The sequence below is a fragment of the Gymnoscopelus braueri genome (assembly GCF_963280865.1).
Source record: "Gymnoscopelus braueri genome assembly, chromosome: 3".
In the NCBI taxonomy this organism is placed as follows: domain Eukaryota; kingdom Metazoa; phylum Chordata; class Actinopteri; order Myctophiformes; family Myctophidae; genus Gymnoscopelus; species Gymnoscopelus braueri.
Genome location: NC_137612.1, coordinates 36248210 through 36275054, shown reverse-complemented (window position 1 = coordinate 36275054; position 26845 = coordinate 36248210). Strand labels below are relative to the sequence as shown.

The window sequence follows — 26845 nt, the reverse complement described above, 5'->3', positions numbered from 1 at the left end:
AATCACGATACGTTGTGAGCTTATAGATCGGCAAATTTTGCTACTTTTGTGTGACACCGTAGTGTGACGAAGTAGGGCCAGGGCATTAATTTAAGGGGGGGAACATAAAAAGTCAAAATATAGAGATACCAGGTTTCTGGCCGACAGCTACGATATGATGACCTGCTAGAACCCTAAGAGAATGTCTTGCTTGATGAACCCCAAGATGATGCCCTGTAAAAATCACATATACAATTATCGCATAATACGGTATTAAACTGCTCGTGAACTGAAAAACCGCATGCAGTTTGCACATCATGAAGTGCCACTTGAGTTGAATATCAAGTAGCTGGTTTATTGACAAGTGCTTATCTAGTGATCTTGGCGCACACACTCTGTCCTTGACTATACCATCAAGCATTCTAGTGGGGGGGAAAAGAACCTCCACAAGGGGGATGGTGGGATCTTGAATTCTTTACTCTCTTAAAAGCCCTCTGAGGTTCTGAGGGACACTATACAGGAGATGCTTTTGGAATATTCAGCAAAAACTGTCAAGGGCTTCAATGTAATTTCTCATATTAGTGGTTCTCAAAGTGGGGTCCTTGAGGGGGTCCCCAGCTAAATTTGTTAATATAGCAGCAACATTATTTTAATCACTTTAACCCTTTATACATCGGTCTATTTGAAAATAGCCGATATACAAACGCGCAGCGCATTGTGAGCATGTAGATCTGTTATTTTCAAAGAATCTTGATTAGGAAATTCCAAATTAGGAATATTTTTGTCATATTTTAACAACGCACATCTTATATGGGGGTGTCCCTGGCACTAATGCTGCATTCACACTGGCAGCTACAAATAGGCTGCCATTCTTTTTCAATGGAAGCCAGCAACATAGATACATCCGACGTTAGCTACAACAGCTACAAAGCTACAAATATGCTGTGTAGCTTTGTATCTTTTGTATCTGCCAGTGTGAACGCAGCATAAGTCTTTTCAGAACAAAAACATTATGCTAGAAATAAGACATTTAGGAAGAAAAATGGAGGGGAAAGTAAAAAGAAAACCCACGAAAAGAAAACAGGATATATACACCCATAGAAACGGGTACGTGACCAAATGGACCATGACCCTATGTTAGATAAACAGTATCTATTCAGTATGCCAACGAGCATGTTTATCTTTCCATGTGAAGTCAGACAGGAAGAAGTGAGTTATTGTTGGAACAGCATTTACATTAATGACGTAACGCTGGGTCAACTTCTGCTTCATCTGCTATCAAATTAATCCACTCTTGTTTGGCCCAGTGGAATAGAAGGGCCATATTCTGATTAAATATTTAATATTTCAATAGTGACACGATACTGACATGATACCAATCTGGGAACCCATCGGCAAAAAAATGAAATTTGAATTTGCCTCTGGCCCAATTTCCTGTGCAGAGACCGGATGTCGGCCCGTTTACGCTCCTTCAGCCCTCTTCCGGTGGTTCGCCTTTGTTTTCATTCCTAATAACTCCACATGTTGTAATTGGAATTGCCACCAGATTCAGCGGTGGAGCTCTGAATTTGTCTTCAGAGATAACATAACTAACCTGATATTGATTTTTTAAAATATTTATATTACATTATCAATACATTCTTAGGGTTTTGCCAGTTATTTTGGTGCCCACATGTAATATTCTCACGGCCCACCAGTGGGCCGCGACCCACAGGTTGATAATCACTGTTAATAGTGCAATTTCCATGGATAAAAACAATGTTCATCAAGATTCTATTGTAGGTGGCATCATAGCACAATAATGACTTACACTAATCACATATCTCAGCTTGAAAGGATATAATCTAAGAAACTGCTGTATCTACAGGAAAGGTGGTATAGACTAGATATGAAAGCTTTTCAAATGCCACTGGACAACTTTAGTAGACACTCTGGAGGATGTTCACTGCCCACAAAATGTCAGGATGTACTGCAATACCCTCATTTTCTCTAATGGATCGGCCATTACAGCTTTTCAAAGGATTTTTGCATAGTGTCCATTTGCAACAAACACACCGCAGTGACATTATGTAGATCTGGAGTGGTTTATTGATTTATCGAATGGCAGCTTTTGCCAAAGCACCATAACAAACAAACAAACAAACAGGAACCTTATTTTCTGTATTTCAATGGCTGCAAACTGCAAATGAACAAGTGGTACAATATTAAAGCATAGGTAAACAAGCCATATAAAATATGGCCACGCCTTCACTGAAGTGGTTAATAAGGCTTTTGTTCAGACTGGCAGGCAAATCCAATTTTTCTTCTGTGAATTTTACAGTGTTGATTGGGGTCCCAAATATATATTTTTAAAAGTACTCAAGAGTTACAGACTCCCAAGGGTCCATTTGGTGGGCCCCGCAGTAGACTTGGAGAAGCAGTGATTACGGGATAGTGTTGCTCACCGAAACAGAGCATCTATCTCCATTCTACGAGCTCACAACGCTTCTCGTTGCATTGTGAGCTCGTAGATCTCACCGAGTATGTAGAGCTGCTCGTAGATCGGCTATTTTTGGCGAGTGACACCGTCATACGATGAATTCCAAGTGTACAGATTGAGACACATCTTTAGAAACCACATTTGAATCACATTTCAAACCACCTAGGGATGTGGTTTAAATGTGATTTCCCCAAAAATCCTGTTCAGACTTGATGAATCTGATTCCGATCTGAATAGGCCAAAAATCAGATTTGGGCAGCCATTCTGAACATTAGCCTAAAGCTTCAAACATAATATAGACAGTATTGTGCAATGCACATAGTAAAAACAATACAGTGCAACAAAAAATCAAAAATGGCCACTACTGTCACAGGGGTAAATAATAAATCGTTACCGTCGGGCAGAAACCTTGTATGTCCATATTTCAACGTTCATGTTTTTTTTATAAATGAATGTCCTACTTCGTGATACAACAGTTAACAGTATCTCAGCAAAAATCGGCTATTCCTAAAGAGTGGTTAAGTGTGTCTGTGGGAGAACGAGAGCTTGTAACTAAATAATATGTACATTGTCTCCATTCGAGGTTATTTTCTTTTCCATTTCATGAAAAGTATAACGCTTTTGGACATACGAGGTTTACACTCAACAGAGACAAATTCAGATGTGTGCAAGCCACTGACACAGTAACACAGCGAGAGAGAGAGAGAGAGAGAGGGGGGAAGGGCAGCAACCATCAACAACACAGGGATTACAGAGCAGTGAACACGCCCATACAGTACTCTTCCTCTCTGAAAAGTCATTCAGCATTGTACTTCTGATGCTACTGAGTGCGTGTGTGTGTGTGTGTGTGTGTGTGTGTGTGTGTGTGTGTGTGTGTGTGTGTGTGTGTGTGTGTGTGCGTGCTTGCGTTTGTGCATGCATGCGTGCATACGCGCGTTATGTGTGCGTGTGGGTGTGATCACACAGGATAAAAACAGCTTGACTGCTGGGGCGAAGTGGCTGAGGGAAAAAAAACAAAAAAAGGAAGAGACGTGATTTGTTTTCCTAAATGTTCATTGACAACGTTTGTAATCAGGGCTTGGAGACTGCAGGTTGGGGGAGGAGGAGGGGTGGTTACAAAGAGAGATTTCCACTCTCAGTAGTAAACTAACAGAGGGAAAGACTGTTAAGATGGAGACCGAGAGACAAAGTAATGCATGTCTCATTACATAAACAGGGAGAGGACTCAAACATATGAACGCCCATTTCTGCCACTGAATTAAATTAACCACTTATATCCTATTTTCTTGTAAAAATAAATAAATAATAGTATGTATGTAAAAAAAGAAAAGAAAAAAAACAATCAAAAAGAGCTGATCTACATGTTCACAAGGTTGTAGATCAAGCTCACAAGCTTGTAGATCTACTATATTAAAAATGTAAAATCTTTTGTTTTCACAGTTTTGTTTTCACAAAAAAAGAAACCCTTCTGAGAAAAACTATTCAGGCCCTTTTTAAATTGCATTCAGTGGCAGCAATGGGCTTCATATGAAGACGTGAAATGAGCATCTATTTTCACAATACACTTTCCATCCCATCAAATGAGGGAAGCTGACAGTAATTCATCAGTAGTCATTATTCGGAACCGCTTGCTTGACTGTCTGTCTATAAAACAAGAGAGGAGGATGGAACCCATCCATATTTTAAGTACTTTGATTTAGCATATGTCTGGTAGACAGATTTCAGGAGGCCAGCAGCAATAAGTAGTCATCGTTCTTGGCACTAGACACGCCTGGCTAAAAACCACATGATAAATGTTGAACGCTGATATAAAGAGGACCTCAGTGAACCCTGCTTGCTCATGTGACTATGACTGAGGACTTTTTTTTTTTACCTCAGGGACAGAGCAATAGAGTAATGCCTGATTTATACTTAGCTGCATGCCAGTGTCGCGCAAAATAGCAGATCTACAAGATCTGCACAATTTTTTGCGTGCAACTAATTATAAATCAGTCTTAGTGTAATGAAACTTTTCCTGTGTATTACTGATAGCAGTCGAAAATGCATCCAGCATAAAGCTGCAATCCAGAACTTTAATGAATAAAACGTTAATTCTAACAAATCTGGACGATAGCACAGTGGTTCTCAAACAGTGTGTCGAAACACGCTGGTGTGCCGGGAGACAAGTCAAGGTTTGGTTTTTTGTGATACATCATTATTGCAATATATACTAACTATACAAAAAGTTATGAATAATTATTTTATCAGTACTTTGTGCGTACTCATTTCCCATTAGAGGCAAATTCCTATATCCTAAAAAAATATATTTCAACTACTTACAACCAGGTGCCCCTATTTTGGGCATGTCATTATAGGCAAAAGTTGTACAATTATTTTTAGAGATAACGAAAATAGCTACAAGCTGAGCTTGTAGATCGGCTATTTTTGCTACGAACACAGGTGTGCCTGTATGTTTGAAAGCCACTGATGTAGAGTAACTGTTTTCGTGTATTTACTGATAGCAGTAGAACAGAAGTACTGTTTGTTTGCCTCAATCACATGACAGCAACAGAAAAAGGAATCAGCGATCAAAATGGCAATGCATACTAGCTTAAATGTTAGTTTATAAAAATCGATACAGTACTGGTAATTATAACTAGTACATCTGTAGTGGTCTCCCTACTCTTCCATTGACAAATGTAGACCCTGATGTCGGGTAGGACACTTACTGGTTGACTAGTAGCACTGCCTGAAGCGCAAAAGTGCAATATCTCCCCGGGCCAAGCAGGGATTCAGTCTTGTTGAAGCGGTAGGTGTTTGGTCTCCCACGTGTGAGACCCGAGAAGGACATAAAAGTAATGGATGGCAGCCAAGAACAGCAACATGACTTATCAGCTGGGAGGGGGGGGGGGGGGGGGGGGGAGTACTTATTGGCTTTCGCCCCAGTTCCATTTTTGTCCAAGTGCCTCAAACATACTGCTGCAGAATGTTAAACTAGCGCGTCCTGCCAAAGACAAACGCGGCATTTCAAGTAGGGTCTCGCTTATTTAGTTAGGTCACGTCAAATAAAAACAGAAGAACTATCTTGGAGTATTTACATAGTTCAGCTCAGTGCATGACGAATAACTCTACCAGTTCTCTTTGTCCACTGTGTACACAAGTGGTATAGTATATACAGAAAATTCACTTCAGCAAATGAGCTGAGATGAACAGCTAAGGGAATGCTTTCAGTTTGAATGCTATGCAACTGGTCTTAGCAGTCCTGGGCCAGTGCCGTCCTTATTAAGTCATAGAGAGAGGCTTTGTTTACATGTAGGTCTTACATGTAGATCAGCGCTTTCACTGCAGGCAGTGGAAAGTCCTCACGCCTCATTTATAATTTGTCATACACCAGTATCCGCAAGTTCAGAACGATGTGTTGTGAGCTTGCAGATCGGCTGTTTTTGTATGACGCTATATAAATTTGGCATTATTCTCAAAGCTTTTCATGGCTGCTGTGCCACTCACATCTGCATTTTGAGCGACTTTCTGAAAGCAGAGATTAAAACATGCAGGCAGTGTTTAGACATCACCGGTACGGTACTGTAATAAAAATAGCATGCCATTCGATTTGTGAACATTGGAATCAACAGACTTAAACAATATCAGCAATATTTGTGTTAAAAAAAAACTTTTTGTTTACTACCTGAATTCTCCCCCTCAATATTTTGTGGTAATGACATTTTCTTTTAGTCTAAATATTACCATATCCACGCAAACATCTAGGTAGATTCGTAAATGTTACAGAAACAGGCAACATAGAAAATATTTAAGGGACAAAAACAGGTTGGTTGTTCTATATCTGATGTTCCAAAATACTGTATGACTTCTGAGCAGGCAGTTTTCTTGTCTGTTCCACAGGACCAATAATCACTTGTCCAGCGTCTTTGAGATGGCTCTAACCATGGCTCGTTACCTCTTAAACAGAGACTAATTAAGCTAAACGAGTCCAATTCACCAATCATTGTCTGGATCATTTCATCCATTGTGTTGCATGTACCGCTGGCTGTCGCTTCATAAACATGAAGATTTCACATCTATTTCTGAGCACGCTGCCTAGCCAGTCGTTTCATGAAGCAACAGGTTACGGTGGCGATAATGAAAATGCCCACAAACAGAGCTGAGCACACTCCAATAATGAGCGGGATGAGGAGGAGGTCAAGAACTGGAAAGGAGGAATAAATAGAGGAAAAGAAAGGTATCGTTACATGTTTGTATGGACGAAACAGAGGTTTATAAACAAGGCTTAAATATCTGCGGGTTGAGCTGAGAAATAGACTACGGTAATAATCTAAAGTGAAAAAAAGCATGGATTGATTTCAAAAGTCTAGCCAAAAATAGATTGAAAAGATTGATTTACTAATTAAATTCAATCATCCATGACTTAATAACCACATGATGATGTTAGCTCAATTACTGCTGTTTACTGAGGTGAATAAATGCCTGCATGGTCTTTCCTGTATTTTTCTTTTTAAGCAAACAGTGAATAAAATGCTCATTTAAAGTTAAAAAGGCAGGCGCTGGGAAGAGACAAGAACTACCACCAAAGGTGATGTGTAAAGCCGAAGTTACCACTTTTTTTTTTACAATAATAAATATTTATTTTGGCACGATGAACAGTAAGCTGCTTACCTCGGGCGTACAGGTACACCGTCACATCAGATGAGTCTGCCTTAGCCCCCGTGTTGTACCAGCTCCCATGGGGGTCCTGCCCCCACACCTCGGCCTGGCACACGTATAGACCCTGGTCTTCCGGCCTGGCAGAGTGGACCCTCAGTCTGTAACTGTTGGCTGACATCCGGTCAACGCTGACCTCGCTCCCGTTGGTGTAGATCTGAGCCACGCCCTCATAGGTGAGAGAGGCTACCAGCCTGGGCGTGTCTTCCACCAGGAGGTTTATTGGCTGCACTCCCTTGATGATAACCGGCTCTGGGATTGGCCGCCGTAGCCACTGGAGCTGCAGCTGGGCGGGGCCTGTGGTTGTCACGGTGACATTGCAGATCACGGTGATGGTGCTGCCTCTCTTCAGCAGCGGACCTCGCGGAAGCTCCGCCACGGCATTGACCAGCACTTCTGTAGAGGGTAGAGGTGGGTGTATTCAGTTATGGCATGGTGGATGGGACAACACAACAAATGGACGCATTGGACGGAAGCCACATTCCGTTTGTCTGTTAGCATAGGGTGACCATATTTTCAACCCCTAAAACCGGGACCCTTAAAATAATGCGCACGTTTGTGCACACGTGCGCCCATTCATGCACGTTCAAGCACGTGCACATGTATAGATACTAGGGGTGTCACGATACTCAATACGTATCGAAATCGAACCGAAAATGACTTTCGATACAGTGTATCGAAATCAAAAGCCGTATCGCGATTCAAGGGTTAATTTTAAAAAAATACTCCCGCGCATGCGCACATCCGATTGCACGTCCGGGTGAAGCCATGCTGTGAGCAGCTGTTGTGTTTTTCCGTACATCGCGCATGCGTGCTTACGACGGGGGAGAAAAAAAAGACGACATGACCAACCCACACACACACCACAGGGGAGTTTGGAGTAGACAGAGTGAGAGACCGCTGTAGCGTTGCGTCTGTACTACTACTTTACATTTCACCATGGCCACTGCTGAAGCCAGCGATGGTAATGATGATAATACACAAACGGAAGAATTGGAAAACCCTCCCGCTTCCATTAAGTCAAAAGTCTGGCTATATTTTGGCTTCCCAGTGAATTATGAGGGCACCCGACGCGTTTTTGACAAAACGGCTACCGTTTGTCGATTATGCTCCACATTGATAGTTGCTGCGTCTTCTCTTTTTCCCCTCTACACCTATACCTCTCGACCTAACATCGCTGATCTACAAGCTCACAACGCCTCACAGCGCGAGGCGTTGTGAGCTTGTAGATCTGCTATTTTTGGCTAAAGTTCACCTCAGAAAAGGGATGGGGTTAAGTAAAAAAAAAAAAAAACCTGTTGAAGACCCCTGGCTTAGCTTATTATTCACATTTCTTGTTTGTTAAAGCTCTTACCTGTTCAAACAATGTGAACATACTTTAAGATGTTTAAGAACATGTAGCCAAATAACAGTTGTCTTTGGATCCTTTTTTCTTACATGTTCAACTTTGTATTTAGATTTTATTCTGTTATAGAGCTTCTTGTTGTTAACTCATCTTAAAGAAGAATCTGAAAATGACAGTTGTTGTTAAGGGCATAAAACCCTTTTTGTTATTCTCATTCTCATTTGATATTATTCAAATAATAGGGACTTATTGAGAAACATGTGTTTTTCTTTACAAATCAAGACAATAGCCTAAATTAATAATCATATTGCCCTCAAAGCTGAAAAAAAGGACGTTTTAAAAATATATATCGTATCGAAAAACGAATCGAATCCTGACCTTAATATCGAAAGTCGAATCGAAGATTAGGCGTATCGTGACACCCCTAATAGATACGCACCATAGTCGTTGCATACAGGCAACGACTGAATGACACACATCAGGTGTGAGTATGTACATGAACAGAACATAATAAACATCTATGCAACTGCTGAAAACGACTATTATTCTTTTAACACATCGACCGCCAGAGGTTAATCTCATAATGTACTCACCAGTGCCAAGGTGTTTTTGTTGTTTTTTTGTTTTTTTCATGTCGCCATAGATCTTGTTAAAATCCTTAAGATTGAGCTCTACACGGTCTGTTTACATCCGCGAGATCTCCCTGTATCTCCCAGTGAAGATCGCGTGTCAAACGGGGCATCCATGTTGTAGTTAAAGCGGATTACGTTAAACAGTGAAATGCGAGGAGAAAAAACTACAGGAAGAGAATTGAGTTTCAGTTTCGTCTGTAGAATGGGAGCGGGCGTGATCGTCAAAACCGGATCCCAAATAATTCTATTTCCGGTCATCAAACCGGAAACGGAAGTGGATCAAAAAAAAACCGAAAGTGAACCCGGAAGTGAATAGAGCGAAAAGACCGTGGACCGTAGGGCTACGGTCTCGGCGCTTAACAGTTGGATTTAACGGACCGTAGGACTACGTTCTTGGCGGTTAATGTGTTAATTGTGGTGAAAACTGAAAACCGGAACAATTTGGTATTGAACAAAGAGATATTTGTCGGGACTCTGGACACACAGCTGGAAAACAGGACAATCCCAGCCAAACCGTCACCCTATGTTAGCAGGATATCTCTAAACATATAACACATTTGCATGAAACTCTGTGGAAAGTAAGGTCATGGGACAAGGAAGAAGTGTTTAATTTTCACACCAATTAGCTAAAGGAGGGGGAGCGGTGGGGGCCGCTTATGCTTTCTCATAAAAAGACATAACTTCCAAGGGGATTCACCATGAAACTTTATGGAAATGTTGGTCATTTCACACACCAATTGGCCAAAGGGGGGCATGGCGACAGTTGTATCATATAAAGGCTAGTAGGCTACACAATGAAACTTTGTGTGCCCATCAGCAGACATGCAGTAAGAGGTAATGCCAAGTCAAGTCAATTTTAATTGTATAGCACATTTTATGCAGGTGCAAACTCAATGCACTTCAGATTAAAACACAACAATAGTAGCACAATACACCCAAGTAGAAAAAATATACAGTGACCACCCTAACCTCACACACACACACACGCACACAGAAAGCCACTCATCTATATTCACAGGGTACAGCATTACCGGTTGGTTTTATTTAATTTTATCTCTGTTATTACTGCGGTTATTTTTATTGTTCTATTTTTATGTTTTCTTTTTAACATGCAGTGGAGATGTTTAGATTGTGAATACATTTTGAAAGATTCTGAAAATTACCAGTGAAAAAGGGGGGAGGAATGTATACGTTTTAGACTTCATCCTACTCCTTTTCGTACATTGCTGTTGTTGTTTTCTTCTGTTTTGTATTCTATTTGTCTTCTTTAAACAATGTTCGAAATAAAATTCATTCATTCATTCAATTAACCTCCCCACACGCACACAAGCAACTAACACATTCATCCACATAGCGTTTGGCAACACCACACACACAGATACACACATAGACATGCACACAGTGCGCACACACACTCATACACACGTGTGTAAAGTGGTAAAGCATGCCCATGCACAGGCTTATGGCAGGGCAAGTGCCCTATCAACAATAAGAATTAGTGAATAATAAGAATGAATATACGGTCTGTCAACAGACATTCAACAGTGAGCATCTGTGTGAAATATACTGTATATGTACAATCTTGACAATTGCATAGCATCGGTGGTGGTGAGATGCAATCTATCTATGTAGTTTCTCTTTGTTACAACTGATGGTCAAATTGCTACATGGCCTGACAACCATGTGAAATTGTAATGTATAAGGTGGTAATCCTCATGTTTTTACATTTTGGGTTGTCACCTCAGTTAACACATTGAATGCCAATCGCGTAGATCTACGCGAACCTATTTAAAGGGATACTTCACTTTAGGGCCGGGGAAACATTTAAAAAATATATTAAAAATAAATGAAAAAAGTTATGGAAAATTCATGGCCCCCTCACGCATTAGTAGGACACTCTAATGCGTGAGGGGGCCATGAATTTTCCATAACTTTTTTCATTTATTTTTAATATATTTTTTAAATGTTTCCCCGGCCCGAAAGTGAAGTATTCCTTTAAAGCCGCAGCGTGCCAGTCGCGTAGATCTACGCGAACCGCCGATTCCCATTGAAATTGCCCCAGGCGCACTTTCCGAATTTTTTTGATCCATTTCCGTTTCCGGTTTCCGGTCGGAAAATTATTATTCGGGTTCCGGTTTTTTCGATCGTATCCGCTTCCTGTCTGGGATCCTGTTTAAAACTCGATTTTCTCGGTTGTTGTTTTTCTCCTCGCTGATCACTGTTTAGCGTTGATCGGCTGTATCTTCAAGATGGCGGCTCGCATTTGGAAACTGTTTTCGCTGGCCGTTTCTCACGGATCCGCTGTGTGTTTAGAACCAAATGAACGCGCACTTTTAACTTATTTAGCGAGGTCTGTGGCGACATGAAAAAAACTAAAAAACAACAATAAAACGCTGGCACTGGTGAGTACATTATGAGATTAAACTCTGGCATGGAATGTGTTAACATTGAACACAGTTGAGTTGGCAGCTGATTTAAGGTCGACGAAACCAAAAGCTTGTATGCCATCAATCAAAGAACCAAATGATGGCTTGCTTTTTTGTCTCTCCTCTAAAGGCCAAGCCTTCATCCTTCATGTTGACCTTTAAGCTAATCAGCATCATAAATTAAAGTAAACACAATTACTCAGACCAATGGCATACCCAATGTCAAAGCTATGCGTGTTGTCCTATGTGTGTACACCTTCTCTCAACCAACTTCCGCAAATCAGACACACAGTTCTATGTAATCAGCATTTGCCTCGTACATTGCACACACTATGCTTGGTCAGTGTTTGGGGAAGTCTAACCAGCCATTTACATATCAGATTCAATCATCATATTTAAATTATAACTAGCTCATACAATGGCAACAACAGGAAGCAAGTTGGCCTAGTGACACTGAAACATTGAGGTGAGTAGTTTTTGTATTGTAAAAACAAACACGCAATCGAAATGCAAAAGCCCAACTATCCATCACATTGAATTGATACTTGAACTGAGACTAAGACTGTCTGCATGTGACTGCCAGCATAATAGGGCCTAGCAGTGGCGGCCATTTTGTGGTACCACAGATAGAAAACCCATTCATTTCCGAAAATATTTATATTAATTATTTTAAGCCTGGAACCAAGCGATCCAGGTTTCCTTGTGAACCATAAAGGTCATGATTCACCAGGAGCCTGGATGGCTCATCTGTGGCGCAACAAAATGGCCGCCACTGCTATGCCCTATATTTAGGCAAAAACGTGCTTCTCGATTATTCGTCTACAAGATGATTATTGGTTCTAAATATCGTTTTCGTAGTCATGGTCTCTTACCTTTGGTCTTGAGGTTGACGGTGACCCCCTCAGACCTCTGGGTGATGGTCGCGGGACTGGAGGGACTGGGGTTGCTCCTCCCAGCATACACACTCACTGCACACCGATACACCCCCGAGTCAGACGGGCGGGCGGAGAACAGCCTCAGGGAGTACCTGCCCTCCTCCACTTTCTCCATGGAGCCCCCACCCCCACGGCTGAGGTCGTCTCCCCAGCTGACAACACCATCTGGGCTCATCCGCGCCACCTCCACCTTTAGGACACAACACAGATTATTAGGCTGATGTTGCAGGATCGGAAAGCGACCTTACTGCCTGCCTGAGGAAGGGTTCACACTTGAAATGCATTGCCAGCGCCTGATTTATAATTGGTTGTGCACCAGTGTCGCATGCAGAAATGGCTGATCAGCTGTTTTCGGTACTATTTTCTGTACACAGCTGTTCTTATCGTGTCTGTAAGCCTAATCAAAACGTTGTTAAGAAGCAGATTTGAGGCTATCAATAAGTAAGTATTTTTGGCATTATACAGAGGCTTTCCTCTTTTGTTCATATTTTGGACCTACCATGTGACTGGAACTCTATCCTCCACCTTTTTTGTGGATTGAGAATGGAATCAACCTCACTTATTGTCTCCGCCAGGCCGAAAGGCATGGCGAGAGAGTATGTTTTACCCCCTGTCCGTCCGTACGTCCGTCCGTCCGTGTGTCCGTCCTGTCCGTCCGTTAGCAGCTAATCTCTGGCACAGTTGGCCCGGCCGCTGCGAAACTGTGCACGCACACTCCCTGGATTCTTTCACATTGGCCGGTTATAGCGCCACCAGGAGGCCGATATGTGCAAAACACATTTATTGATACTACTCCTACAGATTTTGTCCAAACATCACACAAATCGGTACACAGTATCTCTATAGTCATGTGATCAACACAGATTTATCCGATTTCCCATATTCCATCCTGATTGCCTAAGATTGGCTTCCAAAGTTTGCAGGATTGGTCCGTTTTGAACAAAATGCCTCAAATCATGAATGCAGCTTGCAATTTCCGTGAAATTTCACACGCACATTTCTATTAGGCCGAGGAAGAAATGCCACCCTTTTCACATTGGCCTGTTATAGCGCCACCAGCAGGTCTAATTTTGCAAAACATATTTTTGGAACAAAATGCCTCAAATCATGAATGCAGTGTCCGATTGCAGTGAAAAGCCCTGGCTTGAACAAATGGCACCCTTTTCACATTGGCATATTATAGCGCCACCAGGAGGCCACAATAACGTACCTGACCTGGCGGAGACCTGTGATCCGAGGAGCACTTTTTCTAGTTTATTCATTTGCTAACGTTTTTGAACGCAAGAACATGACCACGCATGCACATGAGTGTGCACACCTTTCTAAATCACAACCACACCTAACTCTAACCCTCACCTGAGCCATAACGTTAACATACCTATCCCTAAACCAAACACTGACCCCAAGCTTAACCCCTCACTCTAAACCTAAGCCACAAATGGCAAATCTCGATATCAATGTAAAAACATGATCCTCCTCCCTACTCGACTCCCTACCAGCTACATTTTTGTGAGTGGGCGTTTAAAAAATTAGAGTACCCAATGTAGTCGTTATGCCACTTAATCCTCCCTACACATGCCTGTGTTTTTGTCACTGCTGTTGTATCCTACTGGCTCACCTACCAGTGAGGAGCCCCCACCAGGAGGACGAAGTGCCTCGGTCCTACTCCTCCTGTTCAACACCCCCCGCTGACAGGCACCACCCGAGCTGTAGGAGTCGCTAGCACAGCGACAAAGATTGTGCTCCCCACCCGGCTTCCCTCCCCTGAACACGGCCTATTATGTTAGTGTAGACATTCATCCGAGCACCACGGTGGATTCGAACCCGTAGATTCCGTGACGGTGGACAGGTATTTTTACCCCTGCGCCACCCCACCTGAGCGCCCACCACTAGCTAAGGCTGGGCATGTGACTCAAAATCCTTATCACGTTGTGAGCTAGTATTTTCACTATTTTTGTACACCACCATTGTGCAACGAATTATAGTACAGTGTTAAGTGGTTATTCAGACTAATCAATTGAGTCCATTATAAAAAATCGATTAACATTGTTGATTATTCGATTATAAGTTGGTTATTGGTTCTAAATATCAGTTTCGATATATACGGTATACTTCAATATATAATTGCCCAGCCCTACCACCAGCTACTATTTATACCAGTGACCAAACGAAGACAGACCAAGCGCGATTACCTCCACGCCTCCTCTGGAACCACCTCCATCGGCGCTTACAGAACCCCTCTTCATCCACTGGACCAGCAGGCCAGAGCTTCCTCCTGAAGGCAGCCCTGACACCTCACAGGTCAACGTGAGCGGCGATCCAGCCTGGAGGGTCACCTCCCCTCTAGGAGTGGAGCTCACACTCAGGGTCTCCACTGGAAACATGAAGGCAGAGGGGGAGAGACGTTAGACTAGAGCAATGGTTTAACACACACACACACACACACACACACACACACACACACACACACACACACACACACACACACACACACACACACACACACACACACACACACACACACACACACACACACACACACACACACACACACACACACACACACACACACACACACACACACACACACACACACACAAAATGTAATTTAAAATAATAATTCAATATTTCACCATCTATCATTGTATTGGATGATCAGTCGTTATGTCCATTACATCTCTATTGATAATAAAAATGGTCTTAGATCTCTATCAAGAATAGGTGAATTCAGATAGTGTGATACGCGTAAACAAATAGAAAATTATACGTTATTGTGTAGGATACACTCAGTACAAGTAAGTAGAAGAAACAAACATTGGTATTGGTTCATTTATCATTCAGACACTCCCATTCAGACCGTATACGAAGGCAGACATTTGTTCTCTCGCCTGCAATCACTTGTAATTATATAGCAATTGTGAACAAGACAGCATTTAACTACAATAGCACTTATCTAAATAAAGAACTGCTCAACAATGGATGAATTATTCATAAACAGATGGCACAGTGCCAGGCCATAACACACAATAGGCAGTGCAGAAACAACTACTGCATAAAACACTGGTGCGTCTGCCTGAGAAGATAACAATGAAAGGCATTGAGGAAATGCAGTGCTAAAGCTGAAGTAGACATACCATGTGACCTTATTCACTTCTAGCTCAACTAGCCTACATGTCTTGTTAATCTGACGCATACATAGTTGCTTGAAAAATCATCAGTATTCATATTTAGTATCATGACAACATTTTTTTTAAGTCACAGCGTGAAAGAGTGTTGGCAAAAAAAGGGAAGAGACCAAGGCACTCTTGTGGAAAAACCTGAAAGCCTTTAATAGTCTGGCTAATGCATGGCAAGAATAAAAAAAATACACCTACGCGTTGCTTCATCAGGGTGATTCACCCAGACTATTAAAGGCTTTTTAATTTTTCCACTAGAGTGCCTTGGTCTGTTCCATTTTTGCCTCCGCCAGGCCAAAGGCGTGGCCGAGACTATGTTTTGCACCCGGTTCGTCCGTGCGTGTGTGCGTGTGTGTCCGTTCGTCCGTGAGCAGCTAATCTCCGGCACCGATTGCAGCAAAACTGTGCACACACACTCCCTAGATGCCAGAGCAGAACCTCTGCCCCTAATTTTTCAGATCTGCCTCTTATAGCGCCACCAGGAGGCAGGTTTTTCCCCCAAAAAATATAATATTACTCCTGTAGATTTGGTCTAAACACCACGCAAATCGGTACACAGTATCTCTATAGTCTATATGATCAAGACAGATCTGTCCGATTTTTCATATTCCATCCTGATTGGCTAAGATTGGCATCTAAAGTTTGCAGGTGGCTCGTTTTGAACAAAATGCCTCAAATCATAAACGCAGCGTCCGATTCCCACTAGGCAGAGGAAAAAATGTCACCCTTTTCACATTTTGGGATATTACAAATTTAGTCCAAACATTACGCAAATCGGTACACATTTCACACTTTATAGTCAAGTGATCTGATTTTTCCATCCTGAATTCTGAACATTGCTGGCCCACAATAACCTACCTGACCTGGTGGAGACCTGTGCACACTTTTTCTAGTTTGCCGATACATTCTGTCACCCATGTGCACCAAAGAGCACCTTGTTGGGGATTTTTACTCTGCCAAACAGATGCGCCCCTTTATCCCTTTCTTCTACATTGTGAAAGAGTGTTGTTTTCCCTCTCTGGCTTTTAGAAAGGCCTAGCTTTAAACCACATGAACCCTAGCGTCCCTATTCTGGACATGTTAAAATAATTATGTTATTGCAAAAATAGGCAAAGATTCAGTGAAAATAGCCGATCTACAAGCTCACTGCTTGCACAAAGGCTATTTTTTGTAGAGGGATTTAATGTAGAAGGGAAAAAGGAGGGGGCCAAGTACAGACCCCTGGGGGACCCTAAATACAAAGTACAGTATATAGGGTTTCAGCGGTTAATGTTGTCAGTGGTGTTTCAAATCCAAACCCATCCTGCTGATGGAAGATTCTACTCAACCATAGAATCTTTTGGAGTAAAGACTATTGTAACCCAGGCTAAATCCCTGACGCAAAGAAAAGGCACTCATGCTGACTGAGTGAACTGACTCATTTGTAAAAGTGCTGCAAGTGCTGCCACTCAAGACTGGAGGTTCTTGTGGTTAAAGTCTCACTAGCGATTAGTGCTGCACGATTCTTGCTCAAATGTGAATCACGATTTTCCCCCATAAGAATTGAGATCACGATTCTCACACGATTCTCACACAATTCTCTTGTAAATATAAAAATATTAAGCAAAAAAAAAAAAAAATCGAGATTGCATAGGTGTCTGAATCGAGATCACGATCTTTTTTCGATTAATTGTGCAGCACTACTAGCGATTGAGACATTTAAAGTGGACTGCCACTGGTGTTGTTCTGAAAGGATTGGTCATGTTGGTCTGACTTAAAGATAGGTATCCATGTATTTCATGGCCTATAAGACACAAGTAAGGTAAAGGTAAAGATTGCAGAATTCTTCAGTGCTACAAAAGCTCCTTAGAAGTCAAACCGAGGTAGGCACTAGGCAGTCAGCCAATCTGCTAGCTACCCAGCTATACATACAAGTATCAAAGCCAGCTGGATATTCCGCAAGGCAGTAAAGCATCCAGCATGTCAGCCGGCAGTCTTGAAGCTCAAGTGCAAACCTTCCGGTCATTTAGTACATCTGAATATTCGCTCACCAGCCATATAAATCGGTTAAGCCAGCCAGCCTGTCCTGTAACCAATGTGCCTCATCCGATCCAGCAATCCAGTCAGTCAGCCAACCATCAGCTAGTCAGTTAATCAGCCAGCAAACAAGGCTTCCGGCCATCCGATCACTTACCCAAGCAATAAACCGCCCTTACCAGTCAGGGCTTGTGTCTGGATTTTGGAAAGAGACCAATGAACCCACATCTACAAGACCAAGCCCATTGTTACCATTTCCTTGACAACCTAATAATCCAGTGCTATAAACTTGACAAGCAGAGAGCAAACCGCAGTCGTTTCTCAAGACCCAGGCCCATGGATCCTCAGTCTCCCGGTGTGTGTTCAGGGAGTTATACAATTTCCACTCTGTTTATTGTAATTACATTTTGTAATCAAAAGATCAGGGGTGTTTCTGCAACTAGAGCTAACCCGCTTGGGTTAAATTCTTACTGTTATGCAATGATGTTTTCTAATAAAACTTTAACCCAATATTGTACAGAATCCATCCGAGTTGCTAAAGCCGGTGGCTACAAACCGTATGGACACATTTGTGCATTTACTGGTTAGTTACACTGACCTAGTCACTGGACGGTCAGGTTGCCATATAACTTCTAATCAACATCATGATTATTTCAAACTTTTGCCTCGATTAGGATGAATGAATTATTATCATTCCAGTGAGGAACGTTGTGTGTTTTGAGCTTGTAGATCCGGTATCTTCACTATTTTTAGTAATTTTGATATGCCACCATTGTGCAACGGAGTATAATACAGGGCTTAAGTGGATAATCAGACTAATCGATTTTGTTGATTTAAAAAAAAAAGGGTTAGTTTAGTTTTTTGGTTTCTATATATTATTTTCGGTTAATTGCCCAGCCCTATTGCCATAGTTACTGTATAATTACACTGACCTAGAGGCTGAACAGTCAGGTTGCCGTAGTTACTGTAAAGTTACTCTGACCTAGTGGCTGAAAAGTCAGGTTGCCATAGTTACTGTAAAGTTACTCTGACATAGTGGCTGAACAGTCAGGTTGCCATAGTTATTACTGTATGGTTACACTGACCTAGTGGCTGAACAGTCAGGTTGCCAATGTCCAGCGTTCTTTGTGCAATCTTTTGCCATGTGCTATCAGGATCCAGAATCCACTGCTGGGCCTCACAGAAATACGACCCAGAATCCTGTGGTTCCAACGCCCTCATCCTCATCACGTACTGGTCTTGTCCGCGCACTCCCGCCCGTTTCTCCAACGTGATCTCTCCATCGTCGTAGCGCTTCTTGTAAGTCCCGCCAGGTCCGGGTATGATCCCCAGTAGCCGGTCCACGCTGATGATTTCTCTGACCATGCTGACCTCTCCACCTGCCCCGCCGCCAAAACCTTCAACACCACGCTTCCCGAACGTCACGGACACGTGCGTGTGTTGCTTGGATTGGACGCTGGCCGAGCACGTCAGCATTAGCCCCGCCCCCTCCGGCATGGGCTGGCCCGTCAGCGAACGGGTATAGCTGATCTGAAGCGTGTCGGGGATCACTTTGGGAGAACAGAAGGGAAGCAGACAGACGATAATGTTAGAGAGTACGTCTGCAAAAAGAGCCAGATGGACACAAAATGAGGCAAATTGAAATTCTATAGCCACACTGCGACACACTGTTCTTTCTATGTTTAGAGCACCCAAGCGAATTATGAAATTGGGGCAGATGAGAGTGAGCCCATCTAAAGGGACACTACTTTAGCCAGGAATGTTTGTGTGTGTGTGTGTGGGGGGGGGATTAGTTGGCTGTTACGGTGATAAACATTCTTTGGCTGCAGAAACAGCATAGACCATAATGCTAAAGCAATTGGAAAAGGAAAAAAGTCAACGTGAATAATTCAACATAGTTGCCTTTTTTAAGTGTTTGTGATGCAGAGGCGAGCATTTGAGGCAACACAGAACAGTTTTAGATATGTAGAGCATTTGAGAGCGAAACAGAAACTGGGATCGATAATGAAAGTCCAGGTGAACCATCAGAGACGAGTACCAGTATTTAATTGACATTCGCCAGCTGGACACATGAACTACTGCTTCAAGAAACATGTCATGCATCTAGCTGATAGTACCATGTTGGATTATTCGTTTTTTGATTCGTATTTTTCAAATACAATAGCCAAATAAGTCCTACACCACTGTTCGACAAAGTATAAAATAGGGCTTGAGCAGTTGATTAGGCTAATTGATTTAGTTGATTATAAAACAAAATCTATTAGAATGATTGTGTCAATTCGTTGATACATAATTTTGTTTAGAAAAACATGTATCTTGTTTATTCGATTAATCGAAAAAGTAATTGAGAAAATAATCGATAGTTGCAGCCCTAACAGTTGTAATATATTGAAACCTTATCACTGAACTGGAAAATGCCACCAACGAGCTCATCCTCTTTATATAGGGTTAACTTCCCCTCAAAACAAAACTCGAGTGATTCATCTGGTTCTGCCGAAAACTAAAAAACACCTCTCTCACCTTTGACAGCAACTGACGCGCTGTAATTCCCCTGGTAGGTGCTGTCCGTGCTGGGGGTGTAGCACTCGTACTTGCCCTGGTCGTCAGGCCGCAGCCGCTGCACCATCAGCCTGGCCTTGTCCCCGGAGTCCCTCTCCACCCTCACCTCCCCTGACAGCACCCGCTGTTGGAATGGAGCATAGGGAAAGCCCTGGTCCCTGGTGGACACTACTCCCATCTGCCTGCCTCCGGAGTCCTCCCTGTACAGGAACCACTCAAAGTCCTGGGTACGCGAGCCTTCATACCCCATCACAGCACATGGCAGAGAGAGAGGGAACCCTGCCACACGGTAGAGGGGTCCAGTGGGAAGAATGACGTCGCGACACATGGCATACTGTAGCACTGTGGAGGGGGAAAAGGAGGGAGTAGAGTGAGATACAGTAGCATGATTTGCGTTTGTGTGTGTGTGCGTGCGAGAGATTGAGAGAGAGAGAGAGAGAGAGAGAGAAAGAAATGGTGGGAAAAAAGAGTAAGGTACTATAGCGGGATATGAGAGAGAGAGAGAAAGAGAGACAGGGAAATGGACACAGAGATCGAAAGGACAGCAATGGTGGTAAATAAATGGTCCAATTGAGTCATGACTCACAGTCTTCCATAAAAGCGTTGTTCAACACATAGGACCAATCAATAATGTGGGCTGATGGCAGGCAAACAGGAAGTCAATACATTATCACCAGTTGTGGAAAGAAAAGTGGGACTAGGCCAGTTCTGGGTGACCCTGCACGTAGCACTCACATGATGTTTAATGAGTAACAGGGACAGCTCTTTCAGAGGAAAGCCTGTTTGCAACCTTTCCGCAAAGACTTATTTATTTTTATTAGATTTAATGCATATAGTTAGTTATACCAGTGCCAAGAATTCTAAATGGGGTCAAGTTTCAACCAGTGCCTCAGGGATGAGTCTAGACAACTTCTAGGTTCAAATGTCTGAACCTGATGTTGCTGTATTGTCTGAATGCATATAACTACTACTTCCTCTAACCCTCAAATAGTTGAGGATTTCTGCACAAAAAACACATTTTATTTATAGCTACAGGAACTGAAACTTCTCATCCTATTCTCATTCTGATTAGAGTCTTCCGTCTTTCAGGAGAGTTCTTCAATTATGCTGGCAATGGGTCAAGAGAACATACCCTGTACCATAGGGGAGCATACAGGGGCATTGTGTCCTACGTTTCTATATACCTTTCTGTTTAGTATCGCCACAGAGTGCATTCCTATGCTTAAGTAAACATACTATAGTAGTGACCCTACTTTTTCATAATAATCTCATTTTTAAAAAGATTGTAATATTGCTTGCTAGGAGAATCTTAAATGGTTCGATCCAGATACAGTATGGCAATAATGGTAGAATGCTATAAAAGAACCACGTCTAATCTGTTAGATTCGTTCAGTTCCGGTACAGATGGTAATTGATAATATCACATGTAGTGTGTCGATTTCCCCTTCACAGTGAATGGTGCAACTCCAGGCTATACAGTACATCAGTCGGACACCAACGTTCAGAGTCTTTGAATCTTTTATTTCTAACGTCTAAATGAACTTATAGTCACCTTCACACATATCGACGTGTTATCATTCTGTAAATGTTTATTTGTATTTACTAATGCTACAATTTGACTCTGTACTGAGAACAAATGAGTGGACACAAAGTAAGAATTTAATATTTTTGTATAGTTGTACATACTGCAATAATCATGTGAGGTTTCCGTTTGTGAATCCATAAAATTAGACATTCTTTCATTTCAGCTGCCCACAAAGCAATTCTGATCTGTCAAAAATAGTCCTGTCATCAACTCTGACAGTGCAGATGAGATGCTATGCAACCATGCTATGACAATACACCCACCCTAAAAACAGGGTTCGGCATTTACTGCGTACGCGTACGCAACACACTCTTAACTAGCCTCCCCTCAACTAGCTACCTGAGCAACTAGAAATACTAGACAGGTATGTTTGACACTCCCTGTAAGCCTTAACAAAGTGGTGCTGATACACAGACCAAGCTGTGGCTTGATAGCAACACGCCCAAAGATAATAACATGGGAGACTTGTGGATGTCTTAAGAGGATAAAGACCTTATTAACAGGGTTGGGGACTGAACCATATGGCAGTGATTCTCAAGCAAAGATTCTTCTTGCAATCTCTGGGACCCCCAATCTGCACTGTAAAATCTCTGAGACTAACAATTAGTAATTTGTACACTCTCAAAGTTACATCCATTGGGGGTGGGACCCCTAGAGAGTGGTTCTCAAGCTTTTTAAATTTCTAGGACCCCCAGTTTGATGATATGCATTAGGCCATGGACCTCCAATTGACACAATTTTCTATCTGTGGGACCCCAATCTACACTATAAAATCCTAACCCCAATCTACACTATACAATCGTAACTTAAGAGTGTACAAATCCATTTGGTTCCATTAGTACACTGTCAGAGTTACAGACCCACAATTCCTCAAGGACCACTGGGGATCCCCGGCCGGACCCCACTTTGAGAACCACTGGCCTAGAGGTCCCGGGACCCAGTGTTGACATATGGGACAATGTTCAGCTCTGTCTGGCATACATAGTCTACAATGTTCTCACACAGAATTGAATTAGCATCATTGCAACCATTAACTAGAGTAAAAAACAAGCAGTATTGTGTGGGCGCAGCCAGGGAGGGAGTTGCCTGTCCCATTAGCCCTAGAATGTCTGTGATCTTACATACATTTCAAGTATTCCAAATACACAGTCATAGATCTCTCTCGGTCCCCCACTGTGTAGTGCCCATCTGCGCGGCCATAAAAGTGCTCTAAACTCCGTCTGTACTCACCCAATAATTAATTCCTAAGACGTGGAGTCATATTTTGTCCTCTAGTTTCATATCCATGTGAAAGTTCTGCCAGAAAACGTGTGTTTAGTCAAATAACTCCACTTTTTCACGAGCTGCACACGGACGAGTTCTGTGCGACGCGAGGGGCCAGGAATGATTGCAGCACTGAATATACGTAACTTCCATAAGGACGCACAAATGTTTGGGACACACAATTGACAGGTGCTTGTGATTGGTGCGGGGTAATGAATCATCACCTGCCAATTGTGTGTCCCAAACATTTGTGCGTCCTTATGGAAGTTACGTATATTCAGTGCTGCAATCATTCCTGGCCCCTCGCGTCGCACAGAACTCGTCCGTGTGCAGCTCGTGAATAAGTGGAGATATTTGACTAAACACACGTTTTCTGGCAGAACTTTCACATGGATATGAAACTAGAGGACAAAATATGACTCCACGTCTTAGGAATTAATTATTGGGTGAGTACAGACGGAGTTTAGAGCACTTTTATGGCCGCGCAGATGGGCACTACACAGTGGGGGACCGAGAGAGATCTATGACTGTGTATTTGGAATACTTGAAATGTATGTAAGATCACAGACATTCTAGGGCTACCTGTCCGATATCAGTCACGTTGGCAGATGTAATGTGGGCAATGATCTCCAGAGGGGATGTGGGGAATATGGTCCATTGGGCATCAGCATAATTATGTCAACCCAAGTCCTATTAAATGTTGGCTATTTACTACACACAAGAGGAGAAATAATGAGAATCCTACGCCTCGCTTGAAATATTATGTGTGTAACAAACAATCATGCAAAGACATTGGTGCTGCTGTGATTGTGTGACAGATGGGGACGCGGTTTACTCACAGTGAGCATACCGTATTATTATTATTAACCACTTGAACCCCCAGCATCCCTATTGTGAGGGGGGGACACACGAGCCAAAAATAGCAGATCTACAAGTTAACAGCGCATCAGCACCAACACCATGCGTTGTTGTGAGCCTGTGTGGCTGTAGGTCTGCTATTTCTCGCGAAGCGAATCAACAGCAGGCCAAGTACGGTTGCAACTCAGGTCCGTTTCACTAAAGAATATAGGGTTTAATAGGGGTGGTTAACAGGTATTAGTACTATAGGGATACTCACCCCATTGTAGGAGGATAAATGCCGTCGTTCGAGATGAAGCCATCCTCATCATCATCATCACCACCACCATCAGATGGATTATGTCGACTCAGATTCCTATCTGCTCTGCTGCTTTATGGTCGTTCATAATTCCTCTCACCCGGCGGTTGCATTCATTCAATAGGGCTGATCTGGGTGCAGCGCAGCCACAGCACACATGAACAGGGAGGGAATATGAACATCAAGTCAGGTGGGCTACATTTCGTAAAAGCTTTCACAATGATAACGTGAGAATATTTTTTGATTAAGATTTGGCTCCTAAATGGCGCGATCCTCTAGCGCCATAAGCTAACGTGAAATAATGTAGCCCTATATATTAAAGAGTAGCCTACTAACTTACATCATGTTACATTTTAGAATCGTTACCCTCGTCGTGCATCGTTGCGTCCGTGTCAAGTAGATTCATCCACCATTTAATGAGAATCGTGAAAACTTATTGTAATCAGACTATCTCCACCTCAAAAGACATGTGTGTATAGTCCACCCGTGGTTGGCAGCATCATACACGGAGGGGGTGGTGTGTGTGTGTGTGTGTGGGGGGGCAGTGTTGCCAGATATTGCGAAAGAAATAAGCAACTAGGTCTATGAAAACAAGCCCAAAAAAAGCGAGCCCTTGGCCCTTTAAACATATACATTGGCTATTTGAAAATAGCCGATCCACAATGTATGACGACGTATCGCGACGCATTATGATATTTCCACATATTTTGCATATTTCAAATTTTTCACATATTTCGCAACTTTTCCCATATTTCAAAATTTTCACATATTTTGCAACTTCCCGCAATTACACCGAAAAAAGTCACATAAAACCCCGGCCTCATATTTCGCAACTTTCCGCATATTTTTACATATTTCGCAACTTTTCGCAACTTCCCACATATTTCGCAACTTCGCGCAATTTCACAGCAAAAAAATCTCATAAAAACCCTGGCCTGCATATTTCATCGCAAAAACAAGGATTTTAGCCCATATATTCAAGGATTTTAGCCCGTATATTCAAGGATTTTAGCCCGCAAAATCAAGGATTTTAGCATAATCAAGGATTTTTGCGTTTTTCTGGAGGGTCTAAAATATTTACATGCAAATCACCAGAAAAACAAGCCCAAAAGTCGCTTATAATAAGTGGACATGGCAACACCAGTGTGTGCGTGTGTGTGCGTGTGCGTGTGCGTGTGCGTGTGCGTGTGCGTGTGCGTGTGCGTGTGCGTGTGCGTGCGTGTGCGTGTGCGTGTGCGTGTGCGTGTGTGTGTGTGTGCGTGCGTGCGTGTGCGTGCGTGCGTGCGTGCGTGCGTGCGTGCGTGCGTGTGTGTGTGTGTGTGTGTGTGTGTGTGTGTGTGTGTGTGTGTGTGTGTGCGCGCGTGCGCGTGGGGGGGGGTCATACAGGCTGATACAGGGAGGAGTCTATTGTAGAAAAAATACATGAGAAAAGAAAACAAATGGTAGCCATTGGTCAAGGAAACGTGGATGACATTTTGAACCAATAACAATGGGAAAGCAGTTTTTCCATCGTCAAACCACGGAGCGGCGCCAGAATGTAGGCCATCATCTGTCTGCCCTGAAACAACATGAGTGCCCTCACTGCCCTGTCTAGTCTGTCCCACTCTGCATTTACATAAGAACAACTCTTTTGTTCGGAGTGTGAGAAACTGTGGGGCTTTTTGTCAGTTGTCTAAAGGTTGGACCTTTTTGGATATTTTCATAATAAGCCCAAGTTTAGTTATACTGAACCTATTTTTATTTTATTTGTATTTATCATCATCATAACGTAAAATTACAACAGAATAAAAAGTACTTACACAGTACCTAAAAACAGCTCAACTAAAAACCAAGCCTTAAAAGCATTAACTAATTAATTAATTAATTGATTCAGCATTTGTGTGTGTGTGTGTGGGGTGGGGGGGTAGATGAGAACATTCTATAATATTCTGAGCACCGTAAATATGTTATAATGGGGGGAAAAAATCGTATGAACAGAATTTTAACTTAGATTTTAACGGATGAAAAATCTCATTTGTGCTCAAGGCATGCACCATGCAGCAGTGATCCATCCAGCCCTGTGGCTGAAGAAGGTGACCTCCTGCATTGTCCCAGTGCCTAGAAGAGATGCCCGGCCCAGCCAACGCTCTCAATAAGCAGTGGTGTAAAGTAATTCAATTTTTCCCAATTTTCTTCTACTCCACTATATCTCAGAGGCAAATATTATACTTTTACTCTAATACAATTATTTGAAAACCTTAGTTACTTTGTAGATTTTGATTATTATTACAAAACATTCATTTGGCTACCCACTTCAGCCCTATATATATTTCAGCCATTTGAAAATAGCCGATCTACAAGCTCACAATGTATCTCAATGCGAGCATTGTGAGCTTGTGGATCTGCAATTGTCAACATCTTTACATTTATACTTTTGAAAACTTGTGAAATGGGACATTCTGCATAATAAGTACTTTCTACTTTTGTAGGCTACTTTAAAGGTAGGGTAAGTGATTTTCTTTGGTTAAAATAAGTGTTAAATAGCTCTATATTCTGATAGTACTCATTGCTATAGAGTGTTTCTTCAGTAACAGGAGTCTCCTTGTCTCTCCACCTCTTT

The 26845-nt window shown here is 42.4% G+C and overlaps 1 protein-coding gene across 3 annotated transcripts; it reads right to left on the bottom strand.

The window, feature by feature from the left end:
- Nucleotides 1-2039: 2039 nt before the first annotated feature.
- igsf8 (immunoglobulin superfamily, member 8) lies at nt 2040-24726 on the bottom strand. 3 transcript variants are annotated; one of them, XM_080423841.1, is made up of 8 exons: nt 24587-24726; nt 24208-24377; nt 20204-20584; nt 18769-19233; nt 14684-14865; nt 12429-12681; nt 7109-7549; nt 2040-6641 (listed from the first exon to the last, which is right to left on the bottom strand). In XM_080423841.1, the coding sequence occupies exons 2-8, from the start codon at nt 24275-24277 to the stop codon at nt 6514-6516; spliced, it is 1920 nt and encodes a 639-aa protein (XP_080279967.1). In that variant the 5' UTR covers nt 24278-24377; nt 24587-24726; the 3' UTR covers nt 2040-6513. The 3 variants fall into 3 exon arrangements, with proteins under 3 accessions (XP_080279967.1, XP_080279968.1, XP_080279969.1); XM_080423842.1 differs by having other exon boundaries at nt 24613-24716; XM_080423843.1 differs by having other exon boundaries at nt 24208-24372; nt 24613-24716.
- Nucleotides 24727-26845: the final 2119 nt, after the last annotated feature.